The following is an 18,842-nucleotide window of genomic DNA, read 5'->3' as shown; positions in this document are numbered from 1 at the left end:
TGCAAGAGTATAACTCAACCACATGGGAATGTACGATCTCATTCTCATGAGCTCAGAAGTCTTTAAAGGAAACATTACCTACCTCAGTGCTCTCTCTGAGATGCCATCAGTGGCTGGACAGATGTGGCACGGCCAACAGACAGGCTAGTCACAGCTCGCAGGAAGAGAAGCTCCAATGCCAAAATATGTAGTTACAATCAGCAAGTCTTCCGTTCTCCCGAAAGGCTGATGAAGCCACCCGGTCAGACCTTGGCTCCAAATGTGTCCACTACAGCAAATAACAAGGAATTTCAGAGCATGAAATAATGCTTTTCTGGAAGGCACCTAAAATATGGAACTGATGTCACGGAGTTTGTACAGTGCTGGTAAACGACCCAAGGTGTTCCCATCCGGAATGCAGGGAAATTCACAACTTTCATGAGTTTTTGACACCCTGACAGACATTATCTGTGCAAGAGCAGCCTCCAGACCCTACATTACAACAGCACTGGAGCCTTCAGCACTGAAGCTTCCCAGATCTACTAGCGAGCACAACGTGGCATCCCACCCTTAAAACCACTATTAGCAATATTGCATTAAATCTTGCCACCTGACTTGGCATTGACAGGTTATTACGGTGTTACTCCAGTATGTCTGTAACCTTGTGTTATTAAGATGCACCATTTACTAGAAAAATCTTAGCTAAGCAAAGCTGGCAAGAGAGAGTCATCTCAGCCGTCCTGAAGCGTGAGGAGAAAAGCAGCTGGCTCCAGCATTTCCACTTGAGACAAACCAGGAGACTCTGCAATCAGTGCAGTTGATTTACCTCCAGTAACTGCTATACACTGAAATGCGTATCCACCTGCTCTGCTTCACCAGCTACGGGAGGTCAGCTTACACGTTCTTTGCTGAAATTAATTAACACAAGGAGAAGAAATTTATATCATAATTAATTCATTTTCAACACTCCACGTTACCAGGAAGTCTGAACAGTGCGTTTTTAACCAGTGGATTTCCAGGAAATAAGGATATATGCAATGTCAGGATTAAGACCCCTGCCTGGCGTCACATACTGGAGTATGAGGGTGCACTCGATGGACTGGGACAACCTTAACAGCTACAGACTAGTTCTGTCAGCCCAGAGTGCACAGAGGGGCATCTCAGGAGTCCACACCAATGTTACCAGTGATTATAAATGCAAGTTTCTGTTCTAATGCTTGCATATATATTTTTTAATTCCAGAAATTATTTTTTTCAGTTCTTCATTTTAACATAATAAAGTGCATTTTGTTGTCACTGAACTTCTCTGGTATTGAGAGGGATGACAAAGTGATCTGGGAAATGCTGGCGCTCCTCCTTCTGGGCAGCAGTACCATACCCACTTAACGACGTTGGGGATGGTTCCTCACCAGACCTTCCTCCTCCAAGTGGCACATCAAGTCAGTAATCACAGTGCCATCTTCTCTGCACTCCTCCGCTCATGCACATTTCTAGCACCACAAGTGAATGATTCCCCTCCTAAAAAGGACAGAGAGACCCTTTTACTGGCAATGGCCTGCCAAACCATCACTGAAAGTTAATCCTCCTCAAGCCTGACCACTCACAGCAGTGTTAGGTGGGAATCTCTTGGTGGTGGTGGGAAGGCACTCAGGTGGGCTCCTGCAGGTCCCAAGGGGGTGTCAGAAAGCAGGAGTGAATAAGCCACCACACCTGGGCTGGGGTCTTGCTGGCAGCATCCCCACGCAGCCTCCTGGTCCTCAGCCATGGCTGTGGTGACCGGGACAGCACTCAGGAGCTGGGCTGGAGGACAGGAGACAGCTGCCTTCTCTCCAAGGCAGTGCAAAGATCAGAGCTTCTTATCAGCATGGCTCAGGGGCACAACTGTTGTTTGTTGCAAATCACGTACCAAATTCTCTAAATCAGACGCTGTAAGAACAAAGGGTCATATGTTTCCTGGCTTTGCAAATCATGTGGGGAGCTGAAGGAGGGGTGAGAAATGACTCTGAATATTGCCCTGTTGAAAGCAAGCCACCCTTCCACCCGGCCATGCCCAGGGGCTGGCGTGAGTCCCCACGCCCTGACCCGGCTGCAGCCTCTCGCTGGCCATGGCCACAAGCAGGAGAGATGCTCCCAGGGCCAGGGGAGGAAACAGGGAGTGTCGAAGGAGCTCAGCACTGCATTATTCCCAGCAACCCATTTCCAGTCTAAGAGGAACATCTGCTCGCTGTAACTTCTCACCCTCCTTCCCATCTCCTGGCTTTTTGGTTTCTGACCTATTTCCCTGTACATGTCCCATGACCACAGTGCACTAATGCAGTGTGCATCTTCTTCCAAGAGGTGCAGACTACTGCTTGGAGAGAAAGGGTTCCCATTGTGGGTGTCCTGCAGGGCTCAGCGGAAGCCTGTAATGTCTCCAGACATGGCTCCTGACAGAACCTGGCAGGCATTTCAGGTGGAGCTGGCATGCCGTGGTACAAAGTACGGCAGCATCTCGTGCCCGGGAAAGGCAGAGCTACCTCTGCAGGGCCTTCCAGCCAGATTGAGCATCTAAGCAGCCAAACCTCCCACTGAGTTCAAATCGCAGTGGGGACTGTGGTCTGGAAGGCATCACCTTTTGCAGGGACGAGAAGTGGTGAAGCCAGGTTGTGACTGCAGGCAAGCCACCAGCTGGGGTGTTCACAGGGCAGTAGGTCTCAGCAGATGACTACACTGTGGGTCGGAGCATCCCCTCTAACGATTCCTTCTCTACCCTCCACATCTCCCCCAGGACAGAATCTGCCGAGATGCCGTCCAGGGAGTAACCAGCTCCCACTCACAGACTCCTTGCAGGGAGTCTCCAGCCCAGCTTCAGAGCTCAGGTTCAGAAGGATTTTGTTTCATTCCAGATGACAGCACAACCACCCCAAAACAGGACCTGCTGCTGGCAACTGCTGGTAGCAGCCACAGGCTGTACATTGGGTAATTAATTTTAACTTGTCATTAAACCTGTCTGTGCATCAGCCCCTTTGGCAGAGACTGTTTAAAAGCTGTACTCGTTCAAACATGAGCTCTCATCAGTTTCATCACCAGGAGGCTCAGTATGTCCTCCTGGGTCTGGGCAAAGCAAAGCAGCAAATAGCTTTCACTAACAATAAACAACGTCTACAGAGGATTTCTGGTCGGCTGAAGTCACCTGCCTGGTGTGCTGCAGAATGAAATGGAAGTGGCACCCATTTTGATAGACAATTATCAGTGATGCAAGCAAAAGTTCCCCTGCATTTTACCAGATTTTTCCCCATGGCCTTTCTCAGATGGTACTTTCTTGGTTGTTAGGAATGCGCTTCAGATGTCACCACACTGGAATCAGCCCATCCGGGTTTGGCTTGGATGCTGCAATAGATGTATCTTGGGGGATGTATGCTATTCACACAGGGAGCACCCAGATGATAGAGCTGTCATATCTGAAGAGAGAAAATGAACAAGACTTTCAGATACCTTCCTTAGCAGCTCAGCCCTCTGTATCTTACACTCTGGTCTGGCTGCAGCTGAGCACTCCTAAGGTACAATGGCTCACGGGCACGAGGGAAAAGGAGCTGGAGAATGCCAGACTTGCTTGAACTGGCTCTGAGTATATTCATGATTCGGAAAAAAAGCAAAGGGCCAAACTTGAAGCATTGTTCCTCTCCTACTCAATTCTTACTCAAGGATTTCAGGAGAAGCATAGCCTGAAAGAAATTTTGTGTGTGGTCTCAAGATTTTATGGCCTAATTGTAATGCAGTAAGAATTAATTCTGTCCCATGGGACTCTGGCCCTCCCAACAAAACGCCAAGATCCTGGATCCCGATAGAATGATGCAAAGTGGCTAAATTTGGTAATGGACAGAGTTGGGACCTTCCATGGTCTTAACCACCACTGAGGGCACGTCTGAAGGTTATAATGCATTGTGATGGAGCAACCTCTTTGAACTATTACCAGGCATTGTAATTTAGAGAAGCCCTCAGGCTGCCTTAAGTTACTTACAAGTTCCTACTGTCTTCTGCTGGCCCTGGAAATGAAAAGAATAGAGCGGTTCTATGCAGTCATTTCTGCTTTACCCTCTTGGATTGTAAGCAAGCCTTGCAGAAGGATGCCAGCATCAGCCAGATTTGCAGAGACACAGGTGCTCTGAAACTCAGCATTATGGCACCAAGCCTTTCGGTGCCTCCCCCCTGTGTTCAGAAACCATAGCCCTGAGGTAGGCGCACGGGTACGCTCCGCAACACCTGGGGAGAGCTGGGTACCTCAACTGGGGCCCACAGACATCTACAGCATCAGGAGACAGACACGAGGGCACCCCCAGCCTTTTAATCATGGTGGCAAGTCTTTGGCAACAAAACCCTGAGCTGAGATTACCCACAGGGAGTTTAGGTGTCCGGGTAGCTGTTTAGCACGCTTGGGCATTTCGCAGCTCAGCCGGCAGCTGCAGAGTGGTTTTAGGACTGCAGGTTTTTAGGTGCCGATAGCAGCACCAGCGCAGCGTTTCGGTACCCACACCCCTCCGCTGCCGTAACCTGTAGCGCCTGCGCTCTGTTCCTTGGGCTGCCAGACACCCGCAGTGGGGTGCTGGCTGCAGCTTTGATTTACAAACTGTGGTCTTTCACGCCAGTTATAAACCTGCACGGCTTGCCCTTTCTGTGCTGGAAGGCATAATCCCACCATAACTCCCGCACAACAGAGCTGGTCACCAGATCGCTGTGTACCTCGCTGTTTTCAATGCAGAAGCAGAGAGATCGTGCCTGACTTCTGCCTGGAAGCGGCCATCAGGTTGGCATAAGGTCTCCTTTGCAGCAAAGTCTCCTTCCTGGTCACAGGCGATGGTGCATGACAGCCATTCCGTGTCACCCTCACCTTCGAGGGCTCCCTTGGACCACCACCCTGTAGCTCGGTGGTCCCTGCTCTCCCGGGAAGGGCTCTGCAGTCTTCCCGGTACTCGGGCACTGCTCAGCCCGGGCCGAGGGACCTGTGAGCAGCTGCTGCCACCCGCAGGTCACCCTCGCAGAAAGCCTCTCTTCCTGCCTTTGCTGAATGCTGCCTCTAAAACAAATAATTAAAAGCAAACTCAGCAAAGACGCCGGCCGGCATGATTCTTGCACCTTGCTGACACGCTCGCCGTGGCGAGTCAAGGTTTTTAATCTAAAATGGTCTACAGAAGAGCAGGAGCAGGGGCAGCTTTGACACGGGTGGCAGGGATGCAGGAGGACCATCGGGGCTGTGGTCCCATCCCACGATGATGGAATTTCAGGTCCAGACCTGCAGGCAGGGAGCAGCACTCACTCCCTCGCTGCCGCCCGATGATGCCTCAGCTCTCTGCCACCCAAAAACCTCCCAGCCCGGCACACCTGGGCCAGCCGCCAGGCAGCTGCATCAGGCCTGCAGCAACACGATGCTCAAAACAAGCAGTGCCCGCCCTGGAAAGGCGTTACCTGCAAGGACTGGAACTGCAAGAGGGAAACTGGAAACCAGAGCTAAAAGGAGGTGGCCTGAAGTCACCTTAATTCCCCACTTCCAACCCCCCAGGTAAATCCCCAACTGGATTTAGACACTCACCCCTTTACACTCCTCTTTCCCAGCAGTAACAGTCCGTTTGCAAATAGACCCACAGCTGTGGCCAAGGCTGGGAAAGTGCCGCATCAAGCAACTTTAATTGCTTTTTAACAAGTGTTTTGCTTGTATTTATACTCCCATGCACCACCTACATCAACTTGTACCAGCTGAGGGGCAGAGGTCTTGACACAGTTGAGATAGCAACGGCGGGGGGAAAACCACCCGTGGGACGAGGCAGGGTGCTGCTCCAAAGGCAGGTGGTGCCCTCCCGGCTTCCAGGGCTGCTGCGCCGCTGGAGGAGGGATGAACTCGGCAGAGCAAACTTCGCTTCTGCCAGCCCTTGGTAGCCAGCGGGTTGGCTTTTACTGCCCAGCCAGTTAAACAAAAACCAGTTGGAAGGTCTGCAATATCTTTGTTCTTATTGCTCTCCTGCTACGCCTGTCATCTTTTCACCTCTGATATTTCTGTAATTCTCCCAGGGAGAGGAAAAGAAATTAATTGTCTGGAGACCACTTTTACTGACACATGTAAGTGCAGGACTAAATAAGTCTTGTTCTGGGGGAAATTTTATGTCCTCTCGACAATGTACAATTAAGCCTACTGCTGGTGATAAGGATTTTTCTTGGAAGCTTCTTTCCAGAGGTTGCTTGCATGCTGAAGCAGGGAGCAAGCAGAAATTATTTTCCAAACAAGTTTTGTTCATAAGAGTGTCAGCGTGAGCAATATTTTCAACTCTCGCGTGTTCTTCCCTCCTAATATTTTGTCTGTTGGATTCTGAGACCATCATAGCTGCTAGGGAGCAAAAGCTCTAGCAAGGCAATTTCTGGGCCGTTTCAACTTTCAAATCAAAGTTGAGATTTCAGAACTTGCAACACTTCAGCACTTTCTTAAAGAGCTTTTCAGGCCATTAAAGGCTGCAACATGTCTGGGAGGGGAGATAGGGATTACTATTGCTTCTGACTTGTGCTTTTCTTTACTGTACAGCTATGCAAAACAACATATGGAGAGACTCAATGACTAGACAAAGAGTAGAGCCATTGCTAAAGGCAGCTTGAGGAAAGCTGCTGCTACAATTTCAAGTGGCTTTTGAGTTTAGGCAACCTTCCACTGTTCATCTGCGTGCTGCAGGCTCCCTGGTTAATGCCAGCTTCTGGGAGCTGCCAGCACTGTTAGTAAAAGATCTCACAACCCTTTCCAGGCCACCAATTTCATACTGGTGGTAATATGTTTCCCTCCACAAAGCAGGATTCCTGAATTCTTTCACCATATCAGATTTTAACATCTCGTTGTTCCTGAGCAGATTCTGTTGTTCTATGTCCATCACAGATTTTAGAACCCAAGGAGCTTTTGAAGATAGTCGGTGACTGTTAGTAGACCTTGCAGATCTGTACCTTCTGTGTATTCCGAATGCAGTCCAGGAGATCACTTACATTGGAAGGTGCCGTTGGATGTCATCTAGTCCAACCCTCTCAGAGCAGGGACAACTTCAACGTTAGATAAGGTTGATCAGGATTTTGTTCAGTCCAATTTTGAAAACTGCTAAAGATAGAGCTTCTGGGAGAGCCTGTTTCAGTGTTAATCTCTCGTGCTGTGTTTGGGGTTTTTTTCCCTTTTCTTTATATCCAGTCAGAATTTTTCCTTTTGCAGTCTAGAACTGTTGCCTCTTATCCTTTTGTTGTGCACCTCTGAAGAGAGTCCAGATCCATCTTCTTTCTAAACCCCAGGTCAGATGTCTGACCTCCCCCTATACAGCCAAGTGCTCTACGCAGTTTGGTTAATGCATCTCCCCACCACTGCTGTCAGATGAAGAGCTACTAACAACACTTACGATGTGGAGCACAGGGACTAAAGATAGCAACTAAAAGTCAAAGAAACTGAAAGTCAAAGAAAATAAAAGTCAAAGACATTCATTAGTTTGGAGTGCCCCGTTTGAGATAAATGGTAGCAGATATCTGTATATGTGAAAAGCACAAATTCTGTTCACATCGGCTGCAACTCCACTTATTCCCAGATCACTGTCTGTCCTCTTAGCTGGATGCAGCAAGGAAAGAGAAGACATGTTCACACAAGACTTCATTGTGATGCATACGTACAAGGCCATTACATGTCCACAAGGTAACGTTAATCCCGAATGCTGGCAAAATAGTATCTGTATTCCTTAAGAGTTTGTGCTGCAATGACAGTTGCAAACATTTTCATCTGGATCATGCCTTCAAATTTCCAGTGATTCACAAATCAATAGCAAATAAAACTCAATGACTCTGTAAAAGCTTATAGATGTCAGCTGAGAGGACATAACTGCTTTACCAGTGACTTCACAGGTACTTGACAAGGGCAGGAGAATGGTGAAACTCAGGAATCATGGGGTCCATTACAGGATCTGGAGGAGAGCATCCTCCCTCTTTTTGCCAAACTTGATGCTTCTTTCTTTCTATTAGTGGTGTCTGGTTCCAACCTTGATTTCTCGACCATCTCATCCCCACCCACCCTGCTTACTCAGCAGGACCTGGCCGCCTTTGGCTTCTCCACCTATGTGTCATCTTAGCCTTTGCCCAGTCTCAGCCCTCACTACTACCTGTCCATCTCCTTGTTCCCCTAGGTCCCTTCCGCGGCCACTTTGTTTCTCCCTGTGCCTGTCCTGATCTCACCAGTTTCTTTATCCTGTACCACCTTGGGCCTAGTTTTACTGCCCTGACCTTGCTCTTTTTCCTCCTTGAGTCAGACGGGGTGTTGGTAGGCTGATTTAACACACAGATGAGACAGTTCCTTGCTGTCAGCTGCTGCATTTGTGCCCTGCCCAGCAGAGAGCAACTGTAAGCAAGAATTACTGGAAGAATCCCTTGAAACAACTCGGGTCGGGCTGTATTTAGTCAGTCTGTGGGATGTGGTGTATTCAGGGCCTGATATCCCAAGTAAAAGCTCCGAGGGAATGCAGCTGGCTCAAACTGGTTAAAACTTAGCAGTTCTGGGTCTCATACAAGCCTGGTGTGGAAGAAATCAGGAGACATTTTATCTGCTCAAAAGAAAGAGGTCTTTACCATACATATCCCTACTGCCTTTTTCTTGCAAATATTTATAAGCTGGTGCAGATTCTAAGGGGAACAGTGCTAAACATGCTAATACAGAAGTCATGCCTTTTCCTTCCATCTCTTCCCACCTCTATTTTAAGTCCTAATCCAAAATATGAAGGCAAGAAGGCACTTCAGCAGAAGGGTTTCCAGTTCTGGAATAAGGACAAAACAAACTGTTTTCTCCTACTCACAGCCTTAGGAACAGATCAGCCATTTTTGGTGAAGCTTTTGATCCAACACAAACATAAAGCAGCCTGGCAGCAGAAAATTGTGGGGGAAAAATATAGTCCAAACAGGAAAAGTGTCAAAGTAACAAGTGAGTGAGAAAAGTGCTGTATAGGAGGAAGCGCTGGCCAGCTTTAGTGGTAGGAAGTACTGCTAACCCCTTCTACATTTGTAGTACATATATCAAATACAACATTAGCATGAGCAACCCACAAAGGTTCATCTACTTAACTCAATGATTTGGGCAGCTAATCCAGATCCCCGATCTGCAAGGTTTTGTATAAGCCTTGACTCCTGCACAGAGCTCTGTTGTCTCAATGAGGCTGTGGAGACCTACGTGTCCAAGCCAGCTACAGGACAGGACGATGGAAGATGCTGCCATCAAAGGCAACATCTTCCAAGTGGAGGGAGAAAATTCCAGGCTGCACTTCTATTGTTGAGCAAACTCCATCCCTCAGAAAGGAACCTTGAAAAGTCAAGGGTAACGAGGGAGCTTGCTGTTACATGACATAACTCTCACTCTAGAAAACTAAAGCCTGGGACAAGGCAGTCATAATGAAGAGAGGGAAAAGATTTGGCTCATTGACAGGAAATACCTAAAAAATCTAGCTTACAGGGGCACAGGCTTTTGTCACAGTGGCTGACATTTTGCCTGTTTGGAAGGAATTGAATTAGAGGAGAATGAAGAGCACATGTTGTCAAGTGGGTGTAGATCAAGCTAAGCAAACAAAGGAGCACAGGGAGAATCCAGGCTGACAGCAAGGCTGAGAGAGAAGAGGAGAAGAGGCTGGAAGCAGCAACGGCTGCAGATGCCTTTAGACAGATGTATTTCCTTCAAATCAGCTTAGATTTCCACGTGTTGATGAAAAGCCAGGTAAAAGGTAGCAGCGACCAATGCACCTAACCAGGGAAGTTTCTAGCAGAATACCCACAAGCTGGTTGCAGTGTTTGTATTACTTATCTGGGTCCTGACTCGTGATGCTTGTGCAAACACGTATTGCCCCTCAAGAGTGGAACGCTGTCTCATGTGTTATAAGTCCTGTAAGTACCTATGCCTACAGAAGCAGTATTGCTTTCGTATTAAGTAATAGCACACAAGGCCTTGTTAAAAACAGATTTCAATTCAGCTTATTCTTCAGTTACTTTATAAAACCAAAAGTGGTTTTCCTCATTGTTCTTTATAGCCTTCCCAGATCTTCTAGCCACAAACACATCATTTATTTAAGCCACACATAAACAACCATGATTTACGTCAACTTTTCATTCAGTGGAAAGCACATGAAAAAACTACTTTCCTTCTGTGTGTTACTTGCCTGCAAGGGCTGGAGTCTCCCTTTGCAAATTCCTGGTGGTAACCCCAAGCAGTTGTCAAAGCTTGTTATGCATTTGGCATTTTAAGAAATTCCCGTGAGTTTATTCCATTACAGCATCATTCAGTCATCATTTGGCACCTTTTTTGCACCAGATGATGAGTCAAAGAACTTCATGATTTCTGAAAGCCAGACCCTTTAACTGGACTTGATGTCAACCTCTCATCAGAATGCAAGACATATCTCCTGCAGTTGCCATACAAACTTGTATCACACCCAAAGCTTGTTATACGGTTCCTTGTCTCACAATAAGTGAAAAGTTGTAATTCAGATTGCTATTTTGCAAGTAAATAATGATACAGGGTCACCATTTCAATCACCAAAAAACCTGAGCCAAGATGGATAAAAGCTGAATCAACAAAAACAGTCATATGAAACCAGTTAAAAAAAGCCCTTGCCGCAATATACAGAAATAAATAAAACACCACCCCTTCTGCTTTTTAAAATCAGGGCTGGTCTCAGTTGAGAACATGCAGTACGCTTGTCTCTTTGGCACTATGCCCTGTACACCAGAAGTAACAGAATTTCTCCAAAATCCCCTCCTCCCAGACAGGAGCTGGCAAGGAACACAATATTGACTGCTGAATCTGAGGGCTGGCTGACAACCCTCCCTACCCAGCGTGATTCAGAGCCCTGCAGTAGCCGTTCTAAGATTAACAGACCCTTCCCTAAGAGCACACGTCTTTGTGATCTGTTCTCCTGACTCCTCTCTGCCCGCTGGTGCAAAGCAGCTCAAATTGGTGTCATTCGATGGAGTACCTTATGACACATCTGAGCTCAGATGGAGCACACTGTGACTTGATAACCCTCAACATCTCACACCTATAATGGCAGCGGGACGTTTAGCTGGCATTGCACTCACCACTTGCTGCCTCAGGCACACCTCTCCCCTCTGTACATTTTTGCTGATTCCGTAGCCCTAATAAGTGTCAAATTCTGGTAATCTTTGCTTAGCATTTTGTTGCAAAAAAAAAAATATGCTGCTTGCCATTCTGCTTACACCTGTGGTTTCTGCCGCTCTTGTTTCTCATGCTGCACTGAAGAAGCCACCATTTGGGACCTACTGCTAGGCAGACCTGCCTTATTCTTTGGGGTGGGTCCCTAGGAACCACCACTTGGTGGATGAACACTTGCATCCCTCAAAAACTGGAAAAGGTAGACAAATAGATTGATTGACACTCTATATTTCAAGCATTGCGCAAGAACAGACATGACTTCAACAGCCCTTGCCTCCCCCTTTCTACAGAGCAAATCTTGGATCTAGGAGACTAGGACTGATTGTTGGGACCATGCAACATAAACTACATAGCGCTTTACAGCTGGCGTCACTGGCAATGAAGCCAGAAGCCACATCTGAGACCACCTGCTAGGACCTGATACTTGCCTTTCAGCACCAGCCACCTTCCCCATGCTCTAGGGTTTCACAATTGTTAAGAGAAAGGGCAACATGACCTTGTAGATGCTTGAAATCCTCAATATACCTTATCACTCAACAGTCAGATTAGGCTAAATTCACCACACATCCTTTTCCTAGTAGACATTTCTCACCTATGGGTGAAGAAATTCCCATGTCCACGTGCTGCACTCTGTATGAAAACACTGATTATTATACTATAATTATGTGAGCAGGATGGGCTAGTCTCATTTTGCAGGCTGTTGTAGACTACTGTGGGAGAATCACAGATGGCATAATAAATTAGCCTATATTCAGGATTCCTATATTTTCCACAACCTATTCTTCTGGCGAGAAACGTAATTTTCCAGGAGACATCAAATTTCAGAATCAGATTTTCATTCTGCATCATGTGTAATGCCATGTGCAATCTGTTATTTGGGTAGTATTGTCTTACCCAAACAACCAAGAAGCACATGCATACTTCCATCATGCCCAGAAGTTCAGGAAGGGTTAATGAGGGATCCACATTTCGCTGGCTGGGTGGATGCTGGAGGAGCCTTACACTGAGCATCACCATGCGGCTGCCACTGCCAGAGATCCGGGGCAGCCTGGCGTAGCAGGGCACAGACAGGGAATGATACGGAAGATATAACTGGCATTACGTGTGTTTGTATGGGCCACTTTGGGCTTCTTAACCTTGAAGCAACGTTACTTAGTGTGACAGCCCATCTGCCAGAAATCCTCCCAGAGCAATGATCTGAGCCTGGATCACCTTCACACATACAGCAGTATGTGTCTGTGGGCTCATCTCTTCTGGCCTCCCAAGAGCTCGTTGGTGGTCCAGCAACAGCTTTTATCTTTTTTATTTAAAAACTGCCAAAATAAAACTACCCTGGAGGCAAAACAACAAAAGGGCTTCTCTGCCAGACCTGTGTTCTCCCAGCATGCAGCTGCAGCTGTATTGTGCAGAGCTATGCGTGATGTGACAGCACATAGAATTGTCTGAGGGCAGGACTCAACAGGTGAGGTGAGATGGCCTGCTGAGATAGCCCTGAGGGACTGCCTTAGGCTGAGGAGATGAAACATGGCCCAGTGTGGATCCCAGAGCAAACCTCCTTCTCTTATATGCCCAGGTTTCCTCAACAGCACTGCCAGTTGGTTTGCTCCAAACCAGAGTAGGCTCGTGTGTGTTCAGTGGAGATGACCAGGGTCCCACGAACAAACCAGCAATGGAACCAAACTGCCATCTACTCATTTATGAAGATGCAAGAAACCACAAATGAGATCAGCATCAGTAGACAACAGGGAATGCCGGTGTGCTTCCTACAGACAGGGACAGGAGCACACCCTACAGAAACTTACGGGCAGCAGAGATCTAAGTATGATCAGTCTCAGATAATTATTAATTACAATAATCATTATTATACAGATTGACTAGAATCTCTTTCTTGAGTTACAAAGCTGCAGGCAAACCTTGCCCTTGCTAATTAAAATAAGCTGTGGGAACTGTAAGATATCAGACAGCCTTTGTTTAACAGCGAATGGGCAGAACAGCAGCACAGCCCCTGATAAGCGTGACCATCGCACTCCACCATAAGCAGGGAGAAGAACAGGCTCTTTAACAGCCAGCCTAAAATGTTAAAGAATTAAACTCTACCTATTAGCACAATTCTAATTGTTACCAAGAACACAGTTTGCAAGCCAAAAAAGATGATTGTAATTGATGACTTTCTCAATCATTCTCTCACTTTGGTTTTCACTGTTTTCTGGTGTCATTCAGCATTTAGAGTCAAAGGAAACTCAAAAACCGCTCTGAAATAAATGTGGAGGTCAGTGCACGTGGCTTTCCATTCCCAAACTGGATCAAAATGCAAGGAAAATGTTTGATGATAGGTTAGGATGGACTGTGAACTCAATGACAGTCTACAGAAAGAGAGAAATTGTTATAGCAGGGAGAACAAACCAATATTAACTGTTTTCTGAATGTTGGTTGGGCTTTTAGCCACTGATACCACAACATGTACCAAATATCCAGAGGCTGTAAATCGTGTGGCACAATGCAGGATTACCACAATGGAGCCCTGTTCTTGTTCAAGCTCTTTCAAATTCTGTAAGTTTCCTGTATTTCTGGAAATTATCCAATCTTCTGTTCTTCTGGGCCTTCCAAAGTGCCAAAGTACTTCACTTAAAAGCTGTAAACTAATTTCAAACTTCTGCACCTTCAAAGAAGAAGGAAAATACACCCATAAAAAATATACCATGAAAATGTGCTTAGCTCCAGTGTTTGGCAGAAACTGTCCTTAAAAGGAGTTAGCTAAATGTAGGTAAGCCTGTACTCCGTATGTCTGAGAAATAAAGTTTATTTTCCCGAGTGAAAGTAATAGGTAAATTTAAGACTATTTTGACATAGTATCAAGCTGTGATCTCAGAATTTTGGACCTCAGTGGCTATTGTTCTGAGTTTCATTAAATTGTAAATTCAAGGAAACCAGCACCTACCTTGCTATAAAGCCACAGCTACACAGATACCTAACTTTTCATTGTCAAAACAAAAATCCAACCAGAGTCTTGTTAACAGCATATACGTTTATATAGCATTGCTTAATCTTACAAAATTTGGCTCAAGAGTTGCCAGCTTTACAAGCAATAAATCATTATGATCAAACAAAAACTATAAAACAAAGTAGATATACATAGGAATGTGCACAAAACCAATCTTACTAATTACGATATCAAAAGAACAGAAGACTGGAAAGCAAAGTTAGCTTTAAAAATCTGTATTATAATTATAGTAAGTATGATTAACTTAGTAATAACTGTAACTTTGTATAAACAACAGGAATCACATTTACCCAGAAATCTTGTCAGAAATACACAGAACAGAACTTGGCAAAAAGAACAAAATGTAACTGCACATCAGTCCAGCTGTTTACCATACCTAGGAGGAGGAGGATGCAAGTGGTAGGGAAAGACACTTCAGTTTTATTAGGTGGGGGAAGTTGGACTGGTGACATTCTGGAAAAAGAAAGAAGCATTCTCTTTTATCCTTTCAAGGAAAGGATCAGCTAGAGTCTGATGTTGCCCAGAGAAATGTTTCCATTGCATCAACTGTGACATGGAGAGTGGTTTCTTTGAGTTAGGCTTCCCATGGTTTTGGCCAAGCTGGCAACTTCTAGATACAGAAGGCTTTTCTGAGGAAGGATCTGAAAAAAATGATGCAGTAGACTGATCAGAGAAAACTAGGACAGAAAATTTCAGTCTGAATCAATAACAAATGAAAGAAAATAGAACATAGAATCACAGAATCATAGAATTGTTAGGGTTGGAAGGGACCTTAAAGATCATCTAGTTCCAACCCCCCTGCCATGGGCAGGGACACCTCCCACTAGACCAGGCTGCTCAGAGCCCCATCCAGCCTGGTCTTGAACACTTACAGGGATGGGGCTTCCACCACCTCTCTGGGCGACCTGTTCCAGTGCCTCACCACCCTCATGGTGAAGAACTTCTTCCTAACGTCCAGTCTGAATCGGCCCATGTCTAGTTTTAATCCATTCCCTCTAGTCCTACTATTACCTGACATCCTAAAAAGTCCCTCACCGGCTTTCTTGTAGGCCCCCTTAAGATACTGGTAGGCCACTATAAGGTCTCCTCGGAGCCTTCTTTTCTCCAGACTGAACAACCCCAACTCTCTCAGTCTGTCCTCATAGGAGAGGTGCTCCAGCCCTCTGATCATCCTCGTGGCCCTTTCTCTGGATGCATTCCAGCATGTCCATATCTTTCTTGTAGTAGGGGCTCCAGAATTGGATGCAGTACTCCAGGTGGGGTCTCACGAGAGTGGAGTAGAGGGGGAGAATCACCTCCCTCGACCTGCTGGCCACGCTTCTCCTGATGCAGCCCAAGATACGGTTGGCTTTCTGGGCTGCTAACGCACACTGACGGCTCATGTTGAGCCTCTCGTCTACCAGCACCCCCAAGTCCTTTTCTTCAGGGCTGCTCTCAAGGCAGTCACTGCCCAGCCTATATCGGTGCTTGGGATTGCCCCGACCCAGGTGGAGGACCTTGCACTTGGTCTTGTTGAACTTCATGAGGTTGGCATGGGCCCACCTCTCCAGCCTGTCAAGGTCCCTCTGGATGGCATCCCTTCCCTCCAGCCTGTCAGCCGCCCCACACAGCTTGGTGTTGCCAGCAAACTTGCTGAGGGTGCACTCTGTACCACTGGCCATGTCGCTGACAAAGACGTTAAACAAGGCCGGTCCCAGTACTGATCCTTGAGGGACTCCACTTGTCACTGGCCTCCACTTGGACATGGACCCATTGACAGCCACTCTTTGGGTGCGGCCATCAAGCCAGTTCTTTATCCACTGAATTGTCAGTCCATCAAAGCCATATTTTATCAGCTTGGAGACGACCAGGATGTCATGCGGGACAGTGTCAAAGGCTTTGCTCAGGTCCAGGTAAATGACGTCAGTTGCTCTTCCCTTGTCTATTGATGTTGTGACCTTCTCATAGAAGGCCACCAGGGACAGCATATATAATCCTTCTGTGTCATTGAAACCCAAACATATGTATCCACAGTAAGAGGCGAAAAGGGTGCTTCTTGCTCATTGATTTAGTTTATCAAAATCACCATATGCTAGCATAAAGACAAATCCTTTCACACATGGATGGGAAAGGAAATATCTTATCTAGTAATTTCCTTTCTTCTGTTTTCCTAATTCTCTGACATTTGGGCTGCTCCCACTCTTTAAGTAAATCCGAATCTAGAAGTATGTTGCAGCAAAATTCATGCTAGCTTCTATTTCCTCCCAGAGAAGTCATTCCAGACAGCTAAGAATAGTTTGAATAGCTACTTCATTGACTCAGCACACTAGAGCTGTGCACTCTGTACATCCCACTTATGCCAAGTTGTTCAACATACACAATATTGTATACTGTATATCACAGTAAAGAAAAAACTACTGCCTGTGAAGCACAAAGAGAGGAATTCACTTTGTGCCAGGTCATTGCAGGGTATGTCACACATTGCTGGCTTCACGATTCATCTGACGCATGTGATAAATGAAGAAATCATTTTGGATGGAAAAAATTGCATCACTGCTGTTACTGGTTTCAAACCTGTTGTCAAATATTTTCATAGCAGTGTTACATGCTCCTTAGGAAAGACCTGTGATATTCAGAGTATTCTTGAGTTTTTTAAAGTTTTGGAGAACCCATAAAGAGTCATATTATGCATGACTTTCCTTTTGACTGTCATATGACTTGAAACATATTCTTTTACTGGCCAGAATAAAATTTAGAATAGATGCGCTTCTGAAGTCATAGAATCATAGAATACCAGGTTGGAGGGGAGCTCAAGGATCTGCTCCAACTTTTCTTGGTAAAAGCACAGTCTAGACAAGATGGCTCAGCACCCTGTCCAGCTGAATCTTAAAAGGTGTCCAATGATGGGGAATTCACCACTTCCCTGAGGAGATTATTCCAATGGCTGATTGTTCTCATTGTGAAAAATTTTCTTCTTGTGTCCCATCAGAATCTCCCCAGAAGTAACTCGTACCCATCGCATCTTGTCTTTTCCATGTGACTCCTTGTAAAAAGAGGAGTCTCCATCTTCTGGAACATGGTGATACGGTCTCCCCTAAACCTTCTTTTCTCAAGGCTGAACAAACCCAGTTCTCTCAGCCTTTCCTCATTCGGCAGGCTTCCCAGTCCTTTGATCACCTTGGTGGCCCATCTCTGAACCCTCTCCAGCCTGTCCACATCTTTTTTGTATAGCGGGGACCAAAACTGAACACAGCATTCCAGGTGTGGCCTGAGTAGAGTGGGATAATGACTTCTTTATCTCTGCTGGTGATGCCCTTGTTGATGCAACCCAGCATCCTGTTGGCCCTCTTTGCCATAGCAGCACACTGTTCACTCATGTTGAGCTTGTTGTCCACCAGGACCCCATCTGTTCACTGGAACCAAGATATGGTTATCCTTGAGGAAGTCCTGGTTACATTCACTGCCCTGAGATCCAAGAGACTGATGTTGTGGTTGAACTGATGGAACCAATATGTGTTCAAATCATAAGACATGCACTCAAGAGTGTTAAGACAATTGCAAAATGCTAAATAAAATTATATGCACCGGTGTTCGCACAGTAATAACATAAATTTCTTTGGATTTCTGACTAACATTTTACACTAAAGGTGCCTTTTCCACACAGATCCTGCAATAGTACCTAAGTGGAGGCTGGTATATTTTAGAAGATCACTTACTCATGCAAAACTGGAAGATCTAATTTTTCAGTCCTTAAAGAAAGACACAAAGGCAACGAAATCAGTATGTGGAGCAAAATTAAAGGAGAAAGTCAAATTCTTATGGCTACAGAAGCACTGTGCTTTCACTAATCAAGGCCTCCCCATTTTGGGGAGAGAGGAATACAGCTCTAGCCTACTACCTGGAGACATGTAAACCATCAAGACAAATATTCTCATTGGGTGTATTGAGCACATGCACTCTTGTAGCCATTTGTTTGGCTCTTTTTATTGTGGTATCTGTGTGCATTTAGAAGACATCAGTATTGGTACCTCATTATCACATCTGTGAATACTGTATATGGATATTTCATGCCCAAAGGAAAGAAACATACCAGGGCAATAGACACTCTTTCCTTTAAGAAATTAGATGAGCTATCAAGTTAAAATGGATAAGATGTAAACATAACCTAAGATGATTTTTCTTTTTTAATCCTGCTCCTAACTTAAACCTACACACATGTATGCAGCAAGGTATTAAAACAATTCTGGTATGCCAAAAGAACACAAGAGACAGATTCCTGCAGAAAGGATAGATGTGAATACTTGGAACTTGGGTTTACAACTGCCAGAGGATTTTCCAATGTTTCTCAAATAACTATTTTAATCATCCTGCATGAGCTTCAGCTAATAACTATGAAGTGAAGGGCTATATTCTGAAATTTGGTGTATCATTATCTAGATCTTCATCTGGCACTGGCTGGTATAGCTGTTCACAGATAAGTCTTTGAACTAACACTTAGCAGCTACTCATTGTTGTCCTTGAATATTTAGAAACAAAACACCATATAGTGTCATTTGGTTGTAATGAATCACTAGTTGAGTTGGCCATAGCTAATTCAAGGAATTAAAGAGGTATGAGCCATGAATTGGCTGTTACTGCAAGGAATGAATCTTTTCTCCTCTTCATCTTGTGAAGGGCTCCTATGGATTAGAAAAATCA

At 45.6% G+C, this 18,842-nt stretch overlaps 1 protein-coding gene and 1 long non-coding RNA gene across 7 annotated transcripts in view; both read right to left on the bottom strand.

The window, feature by feature from the left end:
* Window positions 1-121: 121 nt before the first annotated feature.
* On the bottom strand, window positions 122-4,894 carry LOC128905673 (uncharacterized). Its single transcript, XR_008464937.1, has 5 exons — window positions 4,699-4,894; window positions 3,243-3,419; window positions 1,389-1,497; window positions 806-887; window positions 122-268 (listed from the first exon to the last, which is right to left on the bottom strand). It is a non-coding gene; the product is annotated as an uncharacterized LOC128905673 (long non-coding RNA).
* A 9,209-nt stretch (window positions 4,895-14,103) lies between these two features.
* Window positions 14,104-18,842, bottom strand: part of RAD54B (RAD54 homolog B) — a 68,719-nt gene continuing 63,980 nt past the window's right edge. For 3 of the 6 annotated variants that reach the window (XM_054193621.1, XM_054193622.1, XM_054193619.1), the window contains one exon: window positions 14,104-14,806. In XM_054193621.1, the coding sequence (XP_054049596.1) occupies window positions 14,589-14,806 (218 nt within the window). In that variant the 3' untranslated portion in view covers window positions 14,104-14,588. The remainder of the gene's footprint in view (window positions 14,807-18,842) is intronic. The other 3 variants (XM_054193616.1, XM_054193618.1, XM_054193617.1) reach the window with 2 other exon arrangements.

Source organism: Rissa tridactyla, chromosome 2, assembly GCF_028500815.1.
Source record: "Rissa tridactyla isolate bRisTri1 chromosome 2, bRisTri1.patW.cur.20221130, whole genome shotgun sequence".
NCBI classification, from domain to species: Eukaryota; Metazoa; Chordata; class Aves; order Charadriiformes; family Laridae; genus Rissa; species Rissa tridactyla.
The sequence above is the reverse complement of the archived record's forward strand: the minus strand, read 5'-3'. Positions and strand labels throughout refer to the sequence as shown.